Source organism: Somniosus microcephalus, chromosome 33 (assembly GCF_052327205.1).
Source record: "Somniosus microcephalus isolate GS21.2 chromosome 33, FLI_Smic_1.0, whole genome shotgun sequence".
In the NCBI taxonomy this organism is placed as follows: Eukaryota; Metazoa; Chordata; class Chondrichthyes; order Squaliformes; family Somniosidae; genus Somniosus; species Somniosus microcephalus.
The window spans coordinates 15,093,489-15,114,535 of NC_141019.1; the positions used below are offsets into that span (position 1 = coordinate 15,093,489).

Consider the following 21,047-nt stretch of genomic DNA (forward strand, 5'->3'; position numbering starts at 1 on the left):
CTCCCCTCTGACGTCATCATGTTTCCCTCCGTTGGGAACGTCACGTGACCTGCATGATGACGTCATCGCGCTGGATCGCTATTTTACCGAACCCGCGCTGTTTATACAGAGCAAACACTTAAAGGTAACAAGCCCTTGTTAAAGGCAATTATATACATTACTAGCTGGAGTGCCCGGCGGTGCCGAGGGTTTTTTGAGGGCATGTTGTTATGAAAAAAGTACAAATAATTTTTATAAATATGAGTTTGTGTGTCTGTCTGTCTGTGTGGGAAGGAGAGAGAGAGAGCGAGTGAAAGAGAGAGGGGGGAGGAGAGAGAGAGAGGGGGAAGGAGAGAGAGAGAGGTGGAAGGAGAGAGAGGGGGAAGGAGAGAGAGAGAGAGACTGGGGGAGAGAGAGAGAGACTGGGGGAGAGAGAGAGAGACTGGGGGAGAGAGAGAGAGACTGGGGAGAGAGAGAGAGAGAGAGACTGGGGGGAGAGAGAGAGAGAGAGACTGGGGGGAGAGAGAGAGACTGGGGGAGAGAGAGAGAGACTGGGGGAGGGAGAGAGAGAGAGACTGGGGGAGAGAGAGAGAGAGAGACTGGGGGAGAGAGAGAGAGAGAGACTGGGGGGGAGAGAGAGAGACTGGGGAGAGAGAGAGAGAGACTGGGGGGAGAGAGAGAGACTGGGGGAGAGAGAGAGAGACTGGGGGGAGAGAGAGAGAGACTGGGGGAGAGAGAGAGAGAGAGAGACTGGGGGGAGAGAGACTGGGGGAGAGAGAGAGAGACTGGGGGAGAGAGAGAGAGACTGGGGGAGAGAGAGAGAGAGAGACTGGGGGGAGAGAGAGAGACTGGGGGGAGAGAGAGAGAGACTGGGGGAGAGAGAGAGAGAGAGATGGTGGAGCGAGAGAGAGACTATATGATTACAGATCTAGACCCATCCTCTTTCAGAACATTCACCGTCAAACCGCAAACAACATTGTCAGACCACAGTCAAATTACTGCATATCTTGAAAGGACAAAAACAACCAACACAGAAACACAACCCAGTAAACTGTACAACATTAAAAAATCCTACAGATGGGCCAAAAACAGCACGGAAATATACCAGAAATCAATTTGCAACCAAACAACGCAAGCTCTCTTCGACACCTTTCTGGAAAATACATACACACACAATAAAGAAGGCGTAAACCGGGCAGTGAATAACCTAAATAATATTTTTGATAATCTGGCATCAATGTCAAACTTGAAAGTTCGAAAGAACAAACCCAAAACAAAAAACTACGAAAAATGGTTTGACTCCGATTGCCAGGACATGAGGAAAAAACTCAGAAAAATATCAAACCAAAAACACAGACAACCAGAAAACGAGGAATTACGCCTTGCTTATTGTCAGGCACTAACACAATACAAACGCACACTCAGAACCAAGAAAGAGCAGTATATTAAGAATACACTCATCTCCATTGAGGAATCCATTGATTCCAATTGTTTCTGGGACAACTGGAATACATTACACAAAAAACAACACGATGAATTGGCCATTCAAAACGGTGACACATGGGAAAGCCATTTTGAAAAATTATACCAGAAAAACACACTAAGCCCAGAGCAATACCAAATATGCGAAAAACTGGCAAAGCTAGAATCTGCCATAAAAGATAACCAAAACCCGATAGACACCATAATATCTGAAAAAGAGCGAATTGAAAAACTCAAGGACCTGCGACTAGGAAAGGCTTGCGGGGCAGACGGCATCCTAAGCGAGATGATTAAACACACGGACGATAAAATGAGATTGGCTATACTGAAACTCTTCAACTTGGTTCTGAGTGTCGGTTACTTCCCTGATATCTGGAACAAAGGACTCATAACGCCCATATACAAAAGTGGGGATAAAGGAGACCCAAATAACTATCGAGGCATCTGTGTAAACAGTAACATGGGAAAGGTTTTCTGTAGTATCATAAACAAAAGACTTATAAACTTCCTTGAGGAGCACAATGTCTTGAGTAAAAGCCAAATTGGATTCCTGCAAAACTATAGAACATCAGATCATATCTTCACCCTACAGACCCTAATTGACAAACACGTCCATCAAAACAAAAGCAAAATCTACGCATGCTTTATAGATTTCCAGAAGGCTTTCGATTCCATCTGGCACGACGGTCTATTCCTGAAACTTATCGAAAGCGGGGTAGGGGGAAAAACATATGATGTAATTAAATCAATGTATACAAACAACAAATGTGCAGTTAAAATTGGAGACAAACAAACAAAATACTTCCCACAGGGGCAGGGGGTGACGCAGGGCTCACCAATCTCACCGACACTCTTTAATATTTACATAAATGAATTAGCAAAACTACTTGAACAATCTACAGCACCCGGCCTCACCCTATATGAATCCAAGGTTAAATTCCTCCTCTATGCAGACGACCTGGTTCTGCTGTCACCAACTAAGGAGGGTCTACAGCAGAACCTGGATCTGCTGGAATCAGTCTGTCAGACCTGGGCCCTGACAATAAACCTCCAAAAAACCAAAGTCCTCGTGTTCCAACAAAGATCCAGACATCAGGGACCCAAAATAAATCTCACACTAGGAACAACTAAAATCGAACAAACCACTAACTACACATACTTGGGCATAAAAATCAGCTCTACGGGAAATTTCAAACTGGCTGTGAATGAACTGAAAGAGAAAGCAAGAAGGGCTTTCTACGCCATTAAAAGATCAAGCCAAATAGAAATCCCAATTAGCATTTGGCTCAAAATTTTCAAATCAGTAATTGAACCAATTGCACTCTATGGCAGTGAAGTGTGGGGACCGCTAGCACAACAAGAATTTGCAAAATGGGACAAACACCCAATTGAGATCCTACATGCAGAATTCTGTAAAAGTATCCTCCGGACTCAAAGGAAAACCGTAAACAATGCATGCAGGGCAGAACTAGGCCAATTTCCACTAATAATTACTATCCAAAAAAGAGCCACCAAATTTTGGAAACACCTAAAAATGAGCAACCCCCACTGCTATCATTACGAAGCCTTGAAATGCCAAGAGAGGACCATAAAGAATAACTCCCTCAGTCAACTAGTCCTGGGACTCACTGAAGCAACCACTAACACTAAAGCTGACGACACTAAACTAGGAGGAGGGGTGGGCTCTGATGAGGATGTCAGGAGGCTACAGTGCGATTTGGACAGGTTGGGGGAATGGGCGGATACGTGGCAGATGCACTATAATGTGGATAAATGCGAGGTTATCCACTTTGGGGGTAAAAACAGGAGGGTAGATTATTATCTAAATGGCAATAGATTGGGAGATGGGGAAGTGCAGAGGGACCTGGGTGTTCTTGTGCACCAGTCACTGAAGGAGAGCATGCAGGTGCAACAGGCGATTAAGAAGGCAAATGGTATGTTGGCCTTCATATCAAGGGGCTTCGAGTATAGGAATAGGGATACCTTACTACAGCTGTACAAGGTGCTGGTGAGACCGCATCTGGAGTATTGTGTACAGTTTTGGTCGCCCCATCTGCGGAAGGATGTTCTTGCCATGGAAAGAGTGCAGCGGCGATTCACCAGGCTGATACCTGGAATGGCGGGAATGACCTACGAGGAGAGATTGAATAGTTTGGGCTTGTACTCACTGGAGTTTAGAAGATTGAGAGGGGATCTCATCGAAACATATAAAATTATGGCAGGCCTGGACAGGCTGAATTCAGAGAGAATGTTTCCAATGGCAGGGGAGCACAGAACCAGGGGCCACAGTCTAAAAATAGCGGCCAAATCATTTAAAACAGAGATGAGGAAGAATTTCTTCACTCAAAGAGTGGTGAGCCTGTGGAATTCCCTGCCACAGAGGGCTGTGAAGGCTAATTCAATAAATATTTTCAAGAGAGAATTGGATATATTTCTGAAGGCTAAGGGGATTAAGGGTTACGGAGAAAAGGCGGGGACGGGGTACTGAACTGGTAAGATCAGCTAAGATCTCAGACGAAGATCAGCCATGATCTCATTGAATGGCGGAGCAGGCTCGAAGGGCCGAATGGCCTACTCCTGTTCCTATCTCTATGAAACTATGAAACTACTAACAATAACCAGCCCCAGGACAGTGACATCGTAGCAGAGAGAATTCGACCCAACACAATTGTCACTAAACAAAAGGAAAAATACCTGTCATATTGGGCAGAAACAACAAAAACCCAAAGCAAACTCAATTGCTACTTGGCCCTAAACAGACAATACAACATGGCTGAGTACCTGACCATGGTAAAGGATAACAAACTGAGAAAAACCTTGACAAGGTACAGACTTAGCGAACATAGCCTAGCGATCGAAAAAGGCAGACACAGGCAGACCAGGCTGCCAAGAGAGGACAGGATATGCTCTCACTGCAGTCAGGGAGTAGTGGAGACAGAGATGCACTTCCTCACAGCCTGTGGAAAATATCAGGGCATCAGGGAGAATTTCTACCAAAAATTCTCACAAATATGCCCTGAATTCAGAAATCTGAATGACGACCAAAAACTCCTATACCTACTGGGGGAGGAGAGAAGCTGTGTAGCACTGGCGGCACACTATGTTACAGCTTGCCATGAACAGAGGGACAACCAGTAAACCTAAGAAAAGAGTATATATAAATAATGCGAATGTATATTTATACACTCAGGGATATACCTGTTTATACGCTGTATGAATAGATCTGCGTTTATGTGTTCAACCATAAATGTATTTTGATGCTTTGGCAACATAAGATGTACCTTATCATGCCAATAAAGCGATTTGAATTGAATTGAATTGAATTGACTGGGGGAGAGAGAGAGAGAGACTGGGGGGGAGAGAGAGAGAGAGACTGGGGGAGAGAGAGAGAGAGACTGGGGGAGAGAGAGAGAGAGAGACTGGGGGAGAGAGAGAGAGATACTGGGGGGGAGAGAGAGAGAGAGAGAGAGACTGGGGGGAGAGAGAGAGGCTGGGGGGAGAGAGAGAGAGAGAGACTGGGGGAGAGAGAGAGAGAGACTGGGGGAGAGAGAGAGAGAGACTGGGGGGGAGAGAGAGAGAGAGAGAGAGACTGGGGGGAGAGAGAGAGGCTGGGGGGAGAGAGAGAGAGAGAGGCTGGGGGGAGAGAGAGAGAGACTGGGGGAGAGAGAGAGGCTGGGGGGAGAGAGGGAGAGACTGGGGGAGAGAGAGAGAGAGACTGGGGGGGGAGCGAGAGGCTGGGGGGAGAGAGAGAGGCTGGGGGGAGAGAGAGAGAGAGAGGCTGGGGGGAGAGAGAGAGGCTGGGGGGAGAGAGAGAGAGACTGGGGGAGAGAGAGAGAGAGAGAGAGATCTGTATTTTTGTGTACAAACATGAATGTTTTTCGATGCTTTGACAACATAAGATGTAACTTGTCATGCCAATAAAGCGATTTGAATTGAATTGAATTGAATTGAATTGAATTGACTGGAGGGGGAGAGAGAGAGACGGTGGAGCGAGAGAGAGACTGGGGGGGAGAGAGAGAGACGGGGGAGCGAGAAAGAGAGAGACTGGGGGAGAAGAGAGAGAGAGATGGGGGGAGAAGAGAGAGAGACCGGGGGGAGAAGAGAGAGAGAGAGACCGGGGGGAGAAGAGAGAGAGAGAGAGACTGGGGGGGAGAAGAGAGAGAGAGAGAGACTGGGGGAGAAGAGAGAGAAAGAAACTGAGGGGAGAGAGAGAGAGAGAGACTGGGGGGAGAGAGAGAGAGACTGGGGGAGAGAGAGAGAGAGAGACTGGGGGGGAGAGAGAGAGACAGAGACTGGGGGGAGAGAGAGAGACAGAGACTGGGGGGAGAAGAGAGAGAGAGAGACTGGGGGAGAAGAGAGAGAGAGAGACTGGGGGGAGAAGAGAGAGAGAGAGACTGGGGGGAGAGAGAGAGAGACTGGGGGAGAAGAGAGAGAGAGAGACTGGGGGAGAAGAGAGAGACAGAGACTGGGGGAGAGAGAGAGAGACTGGGGGGAGAGAGAGAGAGACAGAGACTGGGGGGGAAGAGAGAGAGAGGGAGACTGGGGGGCGAAGAGAGAGAGAGAGAGACAGAGACTGGGGGGAGAAGAGAGAGACGGAGACTGGGGGGGGGAGAAGAGAGAGAGAGAGACTGGGGGGGCAGAGTGAGACGCCGCCGCTCACCTGCGCGCTTCCCTCTCCCCCGGGCTTTCAGGCCACGCAGGGAAGAGAGAGCTTGGAGGCGGGCAGCTGGCGCCGCAGAATGTGAGAGAGGCCCGGGCCCGGTTGCCGGGGTAACCCTCCTCCCTTCCCCCACCCCTCCCTCCTGAGCGGCTACAGGTTGTGAGAGAGGCCCGGGCCCGGTTGCCGGGCTAACCCTCCTCCCCCCCCGCCCGCGCCCTCGTGAGCGGCTACAGGCTGTGAGAGAGGCCCGGGCCCGGTTGCCGGGGTAACCCTCCTCCCCACCTCTCCGCCCTCCTGAGCGGCCACAGGTTGTGAGAGAGGCCCGGGCCCAGTTGCCGGGGAAAACCTTCTTCCCCGCACCCCCGCCCTCCTGAGGGGCTACAGGCTGTGAAAGGCCCAGGCCCGGGCCCAGTTGCCAGGGAAACCCTTCCCCACCTCAACTCGCTCCCAAAATCCCCTCCAGACACACACAAAGTGGGAAAAATAAATCAATAGTTAGGAATCAAGATGGCCGCCACTCACCTCAGCTCAGAAGGATTAGGCCCACCCACACACGCAATGAAACGCCCCCCGTGACGCACCGATTGGTCAACCATCAGGTCACTCAACTGTAGGATTGGTCAATCATCACGTCACTCAACGCTATCCCCTGTAGGATGGCCCGCCCACACGCACAATGAACCCCCCTCCCACCGTGATGCACCGATTGGTCAACCATCACGTCACTCAACGCTATCCCCTGTACGATTGGTCAACCATCACGTCACTCAACGCTAATGAGCGGAGTTGTCCGTTTTTTAAAAGTTTTTTGTATACTGTCCGAACAATTTTTGTCTGACCAAAAAGTAAATATGCCTATGACACTTCCATAATCATAAGCTTTCTTTTGATATAACATATGTGTAGGTATGCTCTATAACTTTTGAGTGTATAGAGGACATACAGACAGACAGACAGACAGACAGACAGAACGATCCTTTTATTATATATGTAGATAGACTAGCTGAAGTGCCCGGTGGTGCCGAGGGTTTTTTGTGGGCATGTTGTTGTTGGAAGAGAGAGAGAGAGAGCGACTGGGGGGGAAGAGAGAGAGCGACTGGGGGGAAGAGAGAGAGCGACTGGGGGGAAGAGAGAGAGCGACTGGGGGGAAGAGAGAGAGCAACTGGGGGGAAGAGAGAGAGCGACTGGGGGGAAGAGAGAGAGAGAGAGACTGGGGGGGAGAGAGAGAGAGAGAGACTGGGGGGGAGAGAGAGAGAGAGAGAGAGACTGGGGGGAGAGAGAGGGAGAGAGACTGGGGGGAAGAGGGAGAGACAGAGAGAGAGGGAGAGAGAGAGAGGGAGAGAGAGACAGAGAGAGAGAGGGAGAGAGAGACAGAGAGAGAGAGGGAGAGAGCGACAGAGACAGAGGGAAGGAGAGAGAGAGGGAAGGAGACAAAGGGGAAAGGGGTGGGGTGGAAAGGGGTGGGGTGGAAAGGGGTGAGGTGGAAAGGGGTGGGGTGGAAAGGGGTGGGGTGGAAAGGGGTGAGGTGGAAAGGGGTGGGGTGGAAAGGGGTGGGGTGGAAAGGGGTGGGGGAAAGGGGTGGGGGGAAAGGGGTGGGGGGAAAGGGGTGGGGGGGAAAGGGGTGGGGGGAAAGGGGTGGGGGGAAAGGGGTTTGGGAAGGAGGGGGTGGGGGGAAGGGGGGAAGGAGGGGGGAAGGGGGGGAGGGGGAGGGGTGGAGGGGGGGAAGGGGGTGTGTGGGAGGGGAGGGAAGGGGGTGTGTGGGAGGGGGTGTGGGGGGGAAGGGTGGGGGAAGGAGGGGGGAGGGGGGAAGGAGAGGGAAGGAGGGGGGAGGGGGGAAGGGTGGGGGAGAAAGGGAGGGGGGGAGCCAGCAGACCCTCTCCCCTCTGCCAGTGTTGAGAATTGCGCTGCCGGCGGCGGTTGGAGAAGGCTAGGTCCCGGGGCCTCGGGCACCCGCGCTGACATGGCCCAGCCGAGCGCAGCGCCCTGGTCAGCCCGAGCTCCGCAGCCGCCGTTCGGCCGCAGGCCACAAAGCACCCGAGCCCAGCGCCGGCGATGGCTCCGCGGAGCTCCGTGCCGCCCCACCAGCCTTTAGAAAGATGGCGGCGGTGGCTACGCTCGGCTCAGGCCCGCCCGGCCCACAAAGCACCCGAGCCCAGCGCCGGCGATGGCTCCACGGAGCTCCGTGCCGCCCCACCAACCTTTAGAAAGATGGCGGCGGTGGCTACGCTCAGCTCAGACCCGCCCGGCCAGCCTTTAGAAAGATGGCGGCGATCGCGGGCCACTTGTTGAGCAGGACGGAGGTGCCTAGCTCGGGCGTGGCTGGGGAACAGAGGCCGAGGCTTCAAGGCCTGGAAAAACGGTGAAAGATAGGAAAATTAATGAGATTAGAGAAAAGATTTACAAATTAATTAAGTTTTTTTAAAAACAATGTGTGTTTTAAAAGCAACTTTTTTTTTGCTGGAAATCTAGATTTGAAAATAAACACGCAGAAAGTGGGAAAAAGAAAGGAAGAGTTAGGAATCAAGATGGCGGCCACTCACCTCAGCTCAGAAGGATTAGGCCCGCCCACACACGCAACAATTGGTCAACCGTCAGGTCACTGAACTGTAGGATTGGTCAATCGTCACGTCACTCAACTCTAGGATGGCCCACCCACACACGTAATGAACCCACCCCCGTGACACAGCGATTGGTCAACCGTCAGGTTGCTCGACTGTACGATTGGTCAACCTTCACGTCACTCAGTGCTAATGAGCGGATAATGAGCGGAATTTTGAACGTTTTTTGGATACCATCTGAACAATTTTTGTCTGACCAAAAAGTAAATATGCTTATGACCATTCCGAAATCATAAGCTTTCTTTTGATGTAACACATGTGTAGGTACGCTCTGTAACTTTTGAGTGTATAGAGGACATATAGACAGACAGACAGACGGAAGGACAGACAGACAGAAGAGCTCTTTTATAGATATACTAGCTGAAGTGCCCGGCGGTGCCGAGGCTTTTTCGAGGGCATGTTGTTGTTGGAAGAGAGAGAGAGAGCGACTGGGGGGAAGAGAGAGAGTGACTGGGGGAAGAGAGAGAGCGACTGGGGGGAAGACAGAGAGCGACTGGGGGGAAGAGAGAGAGCGACTGGGGGGAAGAGAGAGAGTGACTGGGGGGAAGAGAGAGAGCGACGGGGGGAAGAGAGGGAGGGGAGGGGAGGGGGGGAGGGGAGGGGAGGGGGAGAGAGGGAGGGGAGGGGAGGGGGGAGGGGAGGGGAGGGGGGAGGGGGAGGGGAGGGGGGGAGGGGAGGGGGGGAGGGGAGGGGAGGGGGAGGGGGGAGGGAGGGCGGGGAAGGGAGGGCGGAGGGGAGGGGAGGGGGAAGGGAGGGGGGAAGGGAGGGGGGAAGGGAGGGCGGGGAGGGCGGGGGGAAGGGGGGGGGCGGGGGGGAAAAAGGGGGCGGGGGGGAAAGGGAGGCCCCCGCAAGGGTCGCGGCCCCCCCCCAGGGTCGCGGGCCCGCCCCCCAGGGTCGCGGCCCCCCACCCAGGGTCGCGGCCCCCCCCCCCCGGGTCGCGGCCCCCCCCCCGGGTCGCGGCCCCCCCCCGCCCCCCGAGGTGAAGACCGCCGATTGCGCGCGCAGCAGGAGCTGAGACGCGGCGTCTCTCTCTGGCTCGGCCGGCGGGCCCGGTTGCCAGGGTAACTGTGACGCTGACCAAGCCCCGCCCCCGGGCCGAGCCAGAGAGAGAGAGAGAGAGACGCCGCATCTCAGCTGCTCCTGCTGCGCGCGCGGCCCCCCCCCGAGGGTCGCGGCCCCCCCCCGAGGGTCGCGGCCTCCCCGAGGGTCGCGGCCCCCCCCCCCCCGAGGTGAAGACCGCCGATTGCGGCTGTGCGAGACGGCCGGCCGGGGCTGCCAGGGTAACGCTTGACGCTCAGCAAGCCCCACCCCCCGGCCGAGCCAGAGAGAGACAGCGCGTCTCAGCTCCTGCTGCGCGCGCATCCTAGCGGCGCTGGGCTGAGGCTCGGCCCTCCAGCCTTTGAGTGGGGCCGGGAGGTGCCTAGCTCGGGCGTGGGTGCGGAGGAGACGCCGAGGCTTCTAGGCCTACCTGGAAAAACGGGGAAAGGTAGGAAAATTAATGAGATTAGATAAGTTAATTACTTTCTAAATCATTTTTTTTTAAAACAATATGTGTTTTAAAAGCAACGTTTTTTTTTAAGACGCAGAAAGCGGGAAAAAGAAAGGAAAAGTTTGGAATCAAGATGGCGGCGACTCACCTCGGTTCAGAAGGATAAGGCCCGGCCACACACGCACCGATTGGCCCGGCGGCACACGCCAGCAACCCGGCGTACGATTGGTCGAGCTCGAGGTCACTCTGTCGCTAATGAGCGGATAATGAGATGCTAATGAGCGGAACGTTGAAGGTTTTTGGGATACCGCGGGCGGGATTTTAGCCCGGCCGAAACGTAAATACGCTTAAAACCGTCTCGGAAGCGTAAGCTTTCTTTGGAGGTAACGCGCGTGTAGGTACGCCCTATAACTTTCGAGCGCATAGCCCGACAGACGCACAGGCGATGACAGACAGAATGACAGACAGACACACCGACCGATTTATATATATAGATAAGATAGATAGATTATTATTACTGCAAGAGTCTCTTGGTGGCTTTGCCACAGTTACAGAAGCAAGGCCCAGAGGACCCAGCAAGGCCATGACTGTCCTTCTTGCTGCTGCTGCTGCAGTATTTGCCCAGTTCTGAGGGTTTTTGCTCTCTTTCTCAACAACAATCCTTCAAAGTGACAAATTAAAACAAATTAAATCACTCATACCCCCTGAACAGAGCGGGAATGTAAGCAAGAAACATCAGCTCAGTCAAGTTAGAAAGATCTCTCGAGAGCAGTGCATATAATTCTTACCTTCAGTGGAATCGCCACTAAACTCCCCAACTGCCACAGAGTAACCTTTAAAAGAGAAAGAATGCAGGTTAGCGCTGGGGTGGAGGCAGTGAGCAGCCTACATGGAGTGAGGATGTCTACTTACCGAGACACCCCTTGGACCTCACTAACACCACCATGTGCGACATCTTAAACCATTTGAGATCCGGGAGACCAATCGCTCCAGGTCATCTCCTCACTCCCACCCCCATCGAGTACTCTCAGAATAAACGGATTTATGAAAGGGAAATCGTGTTTGACGAATCTGTTAGAGTTTTTTGAGGTTGTAACTAGCAGAATAGATAAGGGGGAACCAGTGGATGTGGTGTATTTGGATTTTCAGAAGGCATTCGATAAGGTGCCACGCAAGAGTTTATTAAACAAAATTAGGGCTTATGGGATTGGAGGTAGTATATTATTATAATATACTGTACAATCAAGCATGGATTGAGGATTGGTTAACGGACAGACAACAGAGTGTAGGAATAAACGGGTCATTTTCGGGTTGGCAGGCTGTAACTAGTGGGGTACCGCAAGGATCAGTGCTCGGGCCTCAGCTATTCACAATCTACATCAATGATTTGGATGAGGGGACCAAATGTAATATATCTAAGTTTGCTGATGATACAAAGCTGGGTGGGAATGTAAGTTGTGAGGAGGATGCAAGGAGGCTTCAAGGGGATATAGACAGGCTAAGTGAGTGGGCAAGAACATGGCTAATGGAATATAATGTGGAGAAATGTGAAGTTATCCACTTTGGTAGAAAAAATAGAAAAGCAGAGTATTTTTTAAATGGTGAGAGATTGGGAAATGTTGGTGTTCAGAGGGACCTGGGTGTCCTTGTACACGAATCACTGAAAGTTAACATGCAGGTACAGCAAGCAATTAGGAAAGCAAACGATATGTTGGCCTTTATTGCAAGAGGATTTGAGTATAAGTGTAAAGACGTCTTACTGCAATTATATAGGTCCTGGTGAGACCACACCTGGAGTATTGTGGACAGTTTTGGTCTCCTTACCTAAGGAAGGATATACTTGCCATAGAGGGAGTGCAACGAAGGTTCACCAGACTGGTTCCTGGGATGGGGGGATTGTCCTATGAGGACAGATTTAGTAGACTAGGCCTATATTCTCTGGAGTTTAGAAGAATGAGGTGTGATCTCATTGAAACATACAAAATTCTTACAGGGCTTGACAGGGTAGATGCAGGGAGGATGTTTCCCCTGGCTGGGGAGTCTAGAACCAGGGGTCACAGTCTCAGAATAAGGGGTCGGCCATTTAGGACTGAGAGGAGGAGAAATTTCTTCACTCAGAGGGTGGTGAATCTTTGGAATTCTCTACCCCAGAGGGCTGTGGAGGCTCAGTCATTGAGTATATTCAAGACAGAGAGCGATAGATTTTTGAATATTAAGGGAATCAAGGGATATGGGGATAGTGGGGGAAAGTGAAGACGAGGTAGAAGATCAGCCATGATCTTATTGAATGGCGGAGCAGGCTCGAAGGGCCGAATGGCCGACTCCTGCTCCTATTTCTTATGTTCTTATGTTCTTATGTTCTTAAACACACACAACACCATCTGCTCCTCATGCCAGTCCCTGAAGCCATCTGCTTCTCCATTAATCGCCCACACAGGGAATCTTCACCACCTTCAGCAGTCCCAGCGAGCGACGCCACCTGAGGAATGTTGATGTTACTCATCTGGCTGAGCATCCCATCAGCAGCTCGCCTGTGCCGATACAGCGGCTGGTGCTGCCCAAAGCCCACGGCTGCACAACCGCTCGAGGCCGAATGGAAAGCTGCCGGGGCGAACCTGTTTATTGTGCGAATATTGGTGCGTCCCGGCAGGTTTACACGAGGCCTGTAACCGACTGCAGCAGAGCCATGCTTCGAGCGCCCAGCGGCACCAGTGCAATATAAACGAGCCTTTGAAGGATATTTTGGCATTAGAAGAGTACCGGCAACTTTTTCTGTGGGTCTTGCAGACAACAAGGACTCATCTGGCCAAGTTAATGGACATGGCTTACTGGTGCCAGCTGTGGCTCAGTGGGTAGCACCCTCGCCTCTGAGGCAGAAGGTTGTGGGTTCAAGTCCCACTCCAGGGACTTGAGCACAACAATCCAGGCTGACACTCCCAGTGCGGTGCTGAAGGAGTGCTGCAACTGTCGGAGGTGCCGTCTTTCGGATGAGACATTAAACCGAGGCCCCGTCTGCTCTCTCAGGCGGGTGTAAAAGATCCCGCGGCCACTATTTCATAGAAAAGCAGGGCAGTTCAGAGTAAGTGGTGGCCCCTCACACACTTTCAGCCACATGATGGGGGTGGTGGAGAAGGCAGATTCAAGTCTGCCATCGGCCACATGATGCGGAGGCCAAAATGTTCGCATGTGGTGTGGGGCGGGCGGTGGGGGAGGTGTGTACACATCATTCTCACACAGCAGGGTCCAAATCTCAGAGAAAGGACAAATCAATGGGCAGAGTGGGCAGGGACTTCATCCAAGTACCTCCATGACCGAGTGATCAGTGAGACAGGACCAGGGGATGGCAGTTTGCTCTCCCCTCCCCCACCCCAGCTCTCACGACTATCGAGTGAGAGAGACGCCAACAGCAGGAAATGTTCCTCTAACAAACGGCCATGATGTGAAATCAGTTCCATTAAGATTCCCCTCAGTCACACACCAACAAGACACACATCAGAGGGAAGGTCCGTCTTACCAAGGTAACTATCGTCAAAGGAGCCGGGAGACAGAGGAGTGCGGATTTCTCCATTTGTGTACTGAATGAAGTCGAAGTCAAACTGAGGCTGAACAATGTCCTTCATATCTGCAGAAACCAGTTGGCCTAAAAAAAACGAGACAAAGGCAGGTCACCTTACTGGACTCCTGGAGTAAAGGGCCCACCCCCAGCACTGAGAGGAACGGGGTACAATTTACAAGGTGGGTGTCACACGCACACCCCGAGGTGGATTAACCTCTGCCGCGAGGCACCACTGCATCGAACCGACGCAACTCCTGTGATGCAGATTTCTAGCTCACGTGCAAAGTTAGCCCCGCACTCCTCAGTCTGAAGGGCTGCCCTGGGCCAGAGCCTGGGTCTGGGGGAAGTTAGGCCTCAGCATGGAGTGGCTGGCAATCATCTTCAGAACTCTGCCCCTTTCCTGAGGCCCACACTCCCTTCCAAAACATGACGACCCCTCATCACAGTCAGCTTTGTGATGCCAGGTGTCCAGACTCTGCCAGCGCAGAGAGGGGCACAGGAAGTTGAGAGATCTCAGAGCATTTCACATTATTCAAATATTCATTTTACAGAATTGGAATTTTTTTTAATGAACTAATAATGGATTTTTTGCGGGGTTAACAGATAGAGGGGGGTATAGATAGAGAGAGAGGGAATAGATCAAGAGGGAGAGGGGGAAAGGTGGTGGGACAGTAAGCTGTGAGGAGAACACAAAGGCCTAGAAATTCAGTGGCGCTCCGTTTGGGGTGCCAGCCTTGCCAGGGCGCCGGAAGTACTGCCCCGGAAGTAGTCGCGGCCGCCCGCCGCAAATTCACTTTCAGCGCCCCAGAGGGAAGCGCGGCGCTACTCGAGGCGCCCCGCATCCCTCTTGGGGTGCTGCAACTGAAGATCGCGGCGCAACGTGCCGCAGCGCCACACGCTGCAGCACGGCGGGCTGCGGTACTGCAGGCCTTCCTCCCCGAGGAGAAGTGCCGGGCTCTTGGGACACAGCCAGCACTCCGCGGGGGTGGGGTGGGGGGGGGTGCTCAGGAGGCCAGGGACGGCGGCGCGGAGAGGTGCTGGCAGGCGGCCAGCAAAAAAATGGCCGCCCCGCAACTCAGCGCCTCTACCGCCGCAGGTAGGCCCCCCTGAACCAGTCGCAAATTGCGACTGGCGTTAAAGCAGGGGGCGCTACTAAATTTCGCGATCGGGGTGGTAGCGGGGCGCTGCGCACACCAATGACATCATCGGTAGCGGCGCAGCGCTAACGGCTAGCGCCGCCATTAGCGTCCCGCTAAATTTAGCGGGAGGCGTGGCCAGTGGCGTACAACCCACTAAGTGCCCTCTTTGGGCGCTAACGGGTGGCGCAGCCCACTGAATTTCTGGCCCAAAGAGTCTGCAAAGGGATATAGATAGACTGAGTGAGTGGGCAGTAAGGTGGCAGATGGAGTATAATGTAGGGAAATGTGAGGTTATTCACTTTGGTAGGAAGAATAGAAAAACAGAATATTTTTAAATGATGAGAAACTTTCAAATGTTGGTGTTCAGAGAGATTTGGGTGTCGTCGTACAGGAATCACAGAAAGCTAGCGTGCAGGTACAGCAAGCAATAAGGAAGGCAAATGGCCTGTTGGCCTTTATTGCAAGTGGGTTGGAGTATAAGAGTAAGGCAGTCTTGCTACAATTGTACAGACCTTGGTGAGACCACACCTGGAGTACTGTGCACAGCATTGGTCTCCTTATCTAAGGAAGGCGGTGCAACGAAGGTTCACGAGATTGATTCCTGGGATGAGAGGGCTGTCCTATGAGGAGAGATTGTGTAGATTGGGCCGATACTCTCTGGAGTTTAGAAGAATGAGAGGTGATCTCATTGAAACATACAAGATTCTGAGGGGGATTGACAGGGTAGATGCTGAGAGGTTGTTTCCCCTGGCTGGAGTGTCTAGAACTAGGGGGCATAGTCTCAGGATAAGGGGTCGGCCATTTAAGACCGAGATGAGGAGGAATTTCTTCACTCAGAGGGTTGTGAATCTTTGGAATTCTCTGCCCCAGAGGGCTATGAATGCTGAGTCTTTGAGTATATTCAAGGCGGAGATCGATAGATTTTTGGACTCTAGGGGAATCAAGGGATATGGAGATCAGGCGGGAAAGTGGAGTTGAGGTCGATGATCAGCCATGATCTTATTGAATGGCGGAGCAGGCTCGAGGGGCTGAATGGCCGACTCCTGCTCCTAATTCTTATGTTCTTATGAATAGAGGGAGAGAGAGGAGGAATAGAGAGAGGGAGGGGGGAAACTGCTCTTCCAGATCTGATCCCAGATCTCAGGTCCCAGCAGTGACCCGTGAGCTGACCCACTCCATGCCCAGTTGTCCTGCCTGGGACATACATGTCTTACCTTGCCAGTAGAAACTGCCAGGCCCTCCAAGCACCACTCGCCCGCTCTGCAAGAACACAGACAGCTGGCATTAGTGACCGCACCTGCACATACACTGGCACAAACAGAACCGACAGCTGCGATCAGCACCCGACTGACTGTGAACACTAACACTGCCCCACACCCAATCCAGTCACGGCCCACAGTGGATCAGACAACAACAACAACAACTGACTTCATCCCACAACTATCAATGGACGGTGGTTTTAAGTTCCGGCTCATGACGGCTCCCTGTGCCTGGGACGGTACTGAGCACAACACTGCCTTGCTGTCTGTCTGGGGAGCGGGGGGTGGGGGGGGCGGTGGGAGGGAGATCTCAATGCCTCCAGAAGCACACCCACCCCCCTCACTAGCTGGCTCCCAGCAACAATTGCCATCAATGATGGAGCTGTACAGAGACAGGCCGGAGCAGAGACTTTAGACAAGCATGTCCTCCTGTCAACAGTCGATAGTGGCTGACATAACTCACAGTGCTTCAAGTACTGCGAGATGTGTCAAGGTGCTGAGCACCAGGGCCATTCGAGGCCCCTCCAAAGCCCCCTCCCTCCTCCATCCCTGCGTTATGGGGCGTTTCGACGGGTGCCCAGGCACTGACTCTGTAGGCCCTTGCTTTAACCTACCTCTGGTTACATAAAGGCAAGCTCCTTCTTCTAGGAAAGAATAACACTCCAGGACCACTCAAGCTGGGTCCCAAGGTAAACTGGCACTGGATGGAGTGAAAAGCAATGCCACACATGAGAGGTGGCAGTCGATCCAAACCAGTCAGCATGGAATTCGCCATGATGGTTGAGTCGGCACATACACAGCCCGGTGTGGTACAGGCCAAGGAGGTAAACGAGGCTCAATGCCCAGTCTGTGTGGAATTAGCTGATGTTTCTCGCCCCCTCACTAACCCATCGAGGCCGATACCAGTTGTGGCACCTCCCACCTCACCCGAGACCAGCTGACTCAGCTCCGCACACTGATCGAGCCTGGCACTGACATGAATCAACTGAGCGGCCTGCGGGTGGCGCTGGCCAGGGAGAGTATAAATACTCGGGCACGGGCCCAGCTTGCGCAGGACATTCTTAACAGGAACTAGTGAAGGACACAACTAGACCTCCATGTTGTAAAACAGTTGATTAAAGCTTTGTTTAACGCTTAGACCAAGTGCCTAGTAGTTTTCTTACATCAGGCACCATCTGCCCTGCATGGCACATTGACTTAGTCCAGCAGTGCCACATTTGTTAAGCTGTAAAGCTGTAGAGCTTCCGCTAACCATGTGGGTGGAGCTAGGTGCACAGAGTCTCTTATCTTAACCCCAGCTCAATGCCCTAAAGACCTGGATTTATACACTGGAACACTCAATCCGTGTCATGATCAAAATTTGGTTTAGAAACAGTGCTCACCGCCCTGAAACTGAACCTTCTGGTGCCAATTGCCATGCCAAGCATACCACCTTGGGAACTATTGCCCTTGAGTGAAGTTTGGCCACAGAACAATCTGTTAGGGTCGAGCTCCTCAGGGATACTGACGGTGGCACCATCACCAATAGTTCCTTCAACTCCCAGCAAGAATAGCAGGGTCCCTCCAGGAACTGGCAGCTGGTACTTCTCCTCAAGGTGGTAGCCAGTGTCAATCCAGCGAGAGGAAGCAAGCAACCGCACAGCCCTGGCTGGTTAACTAGAAGATGTGAGACTCTTACCTCTGTTAAGTCAGCGCTGAAGCCGCCCTGGCAGTAGCCCTGGCCTGCGGGTGTGTGCCACGCTGTCAAAACAATAACAGCACCATTACTTGAATCACAATACCATGCCCACCACCGCAATGGTGGAGACTTCCCACACCACCTCGCTGCGTAATTCCGCAGCAGGTTCTAGCTCTGGGACTCTGAAAGGCCGGGCCTGAGAGCAGAATACGCGTTTGTTGCTACTTAATGAGGATCAATTTTGACCAGTGTTTCTAGTTTAACACTTTTGTCAAACATATTTAATAGCAATTTCACAGGATTGGGGCAGGGGGGCGGTGAGGAGAATGGGGGAGGTATTACTGAACCAATACTGCTCATGGGAGCTGCCAGGAGAGGTGCATGCTGGGAATCTGCTTGTCCAATTAAACCGCCACAACCCATCGAGGCTCAGGCAAGGAATGGTCACTTGGGCGAGTCACTAGAGGGAGGTCAGGGGTCGAAGTGCTTCCACGAGAAGGGAGGGGAAATTCAAACACAGGGAAGTGACGGTGTGTAGGGTGCTTTCTCAGAATTTTGATTGGGGGGCGTGGGGGGGGAAGTTGTTTTCGTGGAATACTCCAGGCCAACATCGAAATGGTACAGTCACAAGGCAGCACCTACCAGTGCGACACGGTGCGTACTCCACCACATTGCTGAAGTTTCCGAGAGACAGATAGCAGGTCCCCACCAGCTCACGTAGTTGCTCACTGCCTCTCCACTTGTAGCGAGGGGCACAGGCCTGGAAAAGAAAGAAAGTGGCTGAAAGTAAAGCTCAAAAGAGAGAGAGAGAGATTTGCAGAGTGGTGCCACCCAGTTCCCGCTGGACTCCCTCTCCCTCTCCCCCAGAGCGAAACCGGGCTGGTCAAGGAACCGGTCGAACGCTCCGAGAGAGACAGGGAGCCCCCAATCAGTCGTACAAAGATCAGCTTTAGCATCTCGTTTCCTCTCCAGAAAAAAAAAGAACTTCAAATATTTATTAAAATAACCCATCAGGGGCAGGAGCTGGGATCAGAGGGCAACAACTCGTAGCCAGGTCCCCTGATGATGTCACCAAGTATGGAGGCAAGGACAGAAATTCAGAGGCAAGCAGGATCTAGTGAGGGCTCAATGTTAACTGGGCTGCGCAGAGCAGGGAAGGCCCAGACTCTATCCAAGGCTGGGGTCGCCAACTCTGATTGGACATATTCCTAGAGGTTTCATCACATGACCTCCCACCTCCAACCGCCCCACCCAGTCAAACAGCCTTTCCCCATCTCCAATATTTTGTAAACTGAAATGAAAATTTTCAAAGAATTGATAAAAGCTCAATATTTTTAAAACCCCCCCTTCGATTTTTCTCCCGGGTGTTGCCCGCAGTGGTGTCCTGGAGATAAAGCTTCAATTCCTGGAGACTCCAGGGCAGTCCTATCTTAGGCCTGCGCTGAGTGTTAACAGCTGGGGCAGTTGCCGGGGTTACCATTAGTCCCCGTGCCCCTTGGTTAAGGGAGAGGAAACAGCGGCCACGGTTCCTGCTCGCCATCGTGATCCAGTGAGCCCAGCTTGGAGGCGTGAGGCGAACAGCTGCTGCTCAACATCTGCAGGAGGGCAGCGTGAAGGGGGCCGCACGGTGCTGGGAGGCCCAGCTGGACATTCGGCTCTGCTCAAATGGCAGCAGAACCGATTATCCGAGAAAAACTGACACCCAGCCACATAAGGAGATATTACGTAGATGACCAAAAGCTTGTTCAAAGAGGTAGGTTTTAAGGAGCGTCTTGAAGGAGGACAGAGAGGTAGCGAGGTGTAGGGAGGGAATTCCAGAACTTGGGGCCCAGGCAGCTGAAGGCACGGCCGCCAATGGTGGAGCGATTAAAATCGGGGATGCTCAAGAGGCCAGAATTGGAGGAGCACGGAGATCTCGGGGGGGTTGTAGGGCTGGAGGAGGTTACAGAGCTCAGGGCCCAGGCAGCTGAAGGCACGGCCGCCAATGGTGGAGCGATTAAAATCAGGGATGTGTAAAAGACGAGAGTTGCCGTAGCAACTGCCATGCTGGGATTTGAACTCGCCTTGCATTCTCTGGATTATTAGGCCAGAAACAATCACTACACTACCTCATACAATCTGTCACCAAACATCAGGTAATTGCAGAATGGGATGACATTTGAAGATTTACTACCTGTATGAGCAGGTTTAAAAGGCTCCAACTATTTATCAATTGAACTTAATCTGACTGACTGAAGGGGACATCAGTCAACAGGTGAACAGGCCCCTGTAACTATCCTGCAAAGATCGAGTGCAACTTTTAACTTCCATCCTGCTTTAAAAAGGGCAAATCGGATATTCAGCCCTCGTCCCGCCCACATGCACACACAACAGGCTTCCAGCCGCTGTCGTGAACACTTCATTTAAAGCAACTCCTTGCTGGCACAGCAAAAACTCAAAATTCCAATCCAAGAATTAAAAATTGAAAAAGAGAGCGGGAGCATGAAAGAGAGAAAGAGAGCGCGTAAAAAAAAAACTGCACGCAAGAAAAAGGAGAGCAAGGAAGAGATAGTGCGCAAAAAGAGAGCGAGACACTGACTTGGACCATAACTACCCGCACCCCAGGACACATGTCCACACACATTCACCCTCCCAGTTTTGAAATCTGTAGCTGGAAGTATTTTGTCCATTTCACGGGACGACGGAGTTCAATCATGCATTATACAATGAGAGGGGCTCTTGTTACTTGCTCCTAATGGAAGGCAGATGAGTATTTCTGCTGAGTTTAACTGCAGTGTACAGAAGAATTCAGTCTAATGTAAGCATGACATGAATCTGTTTCATACAAACACAGACCAGAATCACTGCAACTGGTTGGGTGTACAATACTGGGGACAATAAACTGCACAAAACCTAATACACTTCGATGTTGTGTGATCCACTTAATTCATCCCGTCAAATTACCCGAGTGTTATACACTGACAGACCTGTCCCCACCAGTACTGTACCCCAGTGTTATACAGTGACAGACCTGTACCCACCAGTACTGTGCCCCAGTGTTATACAGTGACAGACCTGTACCCACCAGTACTGTACCCCAGTGTTATACAGTGACAGACCTGTACCCACCAGTACTGTACCCCAGTGTTATACAGTGACAGACTTATACCCACCAGTACTGTACCCCAGTGTTATACAGTGACAGACC

At 52.1% G+C, this 21,047-nt stretch overlaps 1 protein-coding gene and 1 long non-coding RNA gene across 2 annotated transcripts in view; one reads left to right on the forward strand and one right to left on the reverse strand.

The window, feature by feature from the left end:
• The window catches only part of LOC147096976 (uncharacterized), a 61,081-nt gene extending 52,118 nt beyond the window's left edge, over positions 1 to 8,963 (forward strand). The window contains exon 2 of the long non-coding RNA XR_015074452.1: positions 8,591 to 8,963. This is a non-coding gene — a long non-coding RNA (uncharacterized LOC147096976). The remainder of the gene's footprint in view (positions 1 to 8,590) is intronic.
• Positions 1 to 21,047, reverse strand: part of LOC147096975 (integrin alpha-5-like) — a 395,891-nt gene that overhangs the window by 133,484 nt on the left and 241,360 nt on the right. The window contains 5 exon segments of the mRNA XM_085972686.1: positions 11,017 to 11,061; positions 13,743 to 13,868; positions 16,138 to 16,183; positions 17,861 to 17,922; positions 18,503 to 18,620. Coding sequence (XP_085828812.1) covers positions 11,017 to 11,061; positions 13,743 to 13,868; positions 16,138 to 16,183; positions 17,861 to 17,922; positions 18,503 to 18,620 — 397 coding nt within the window.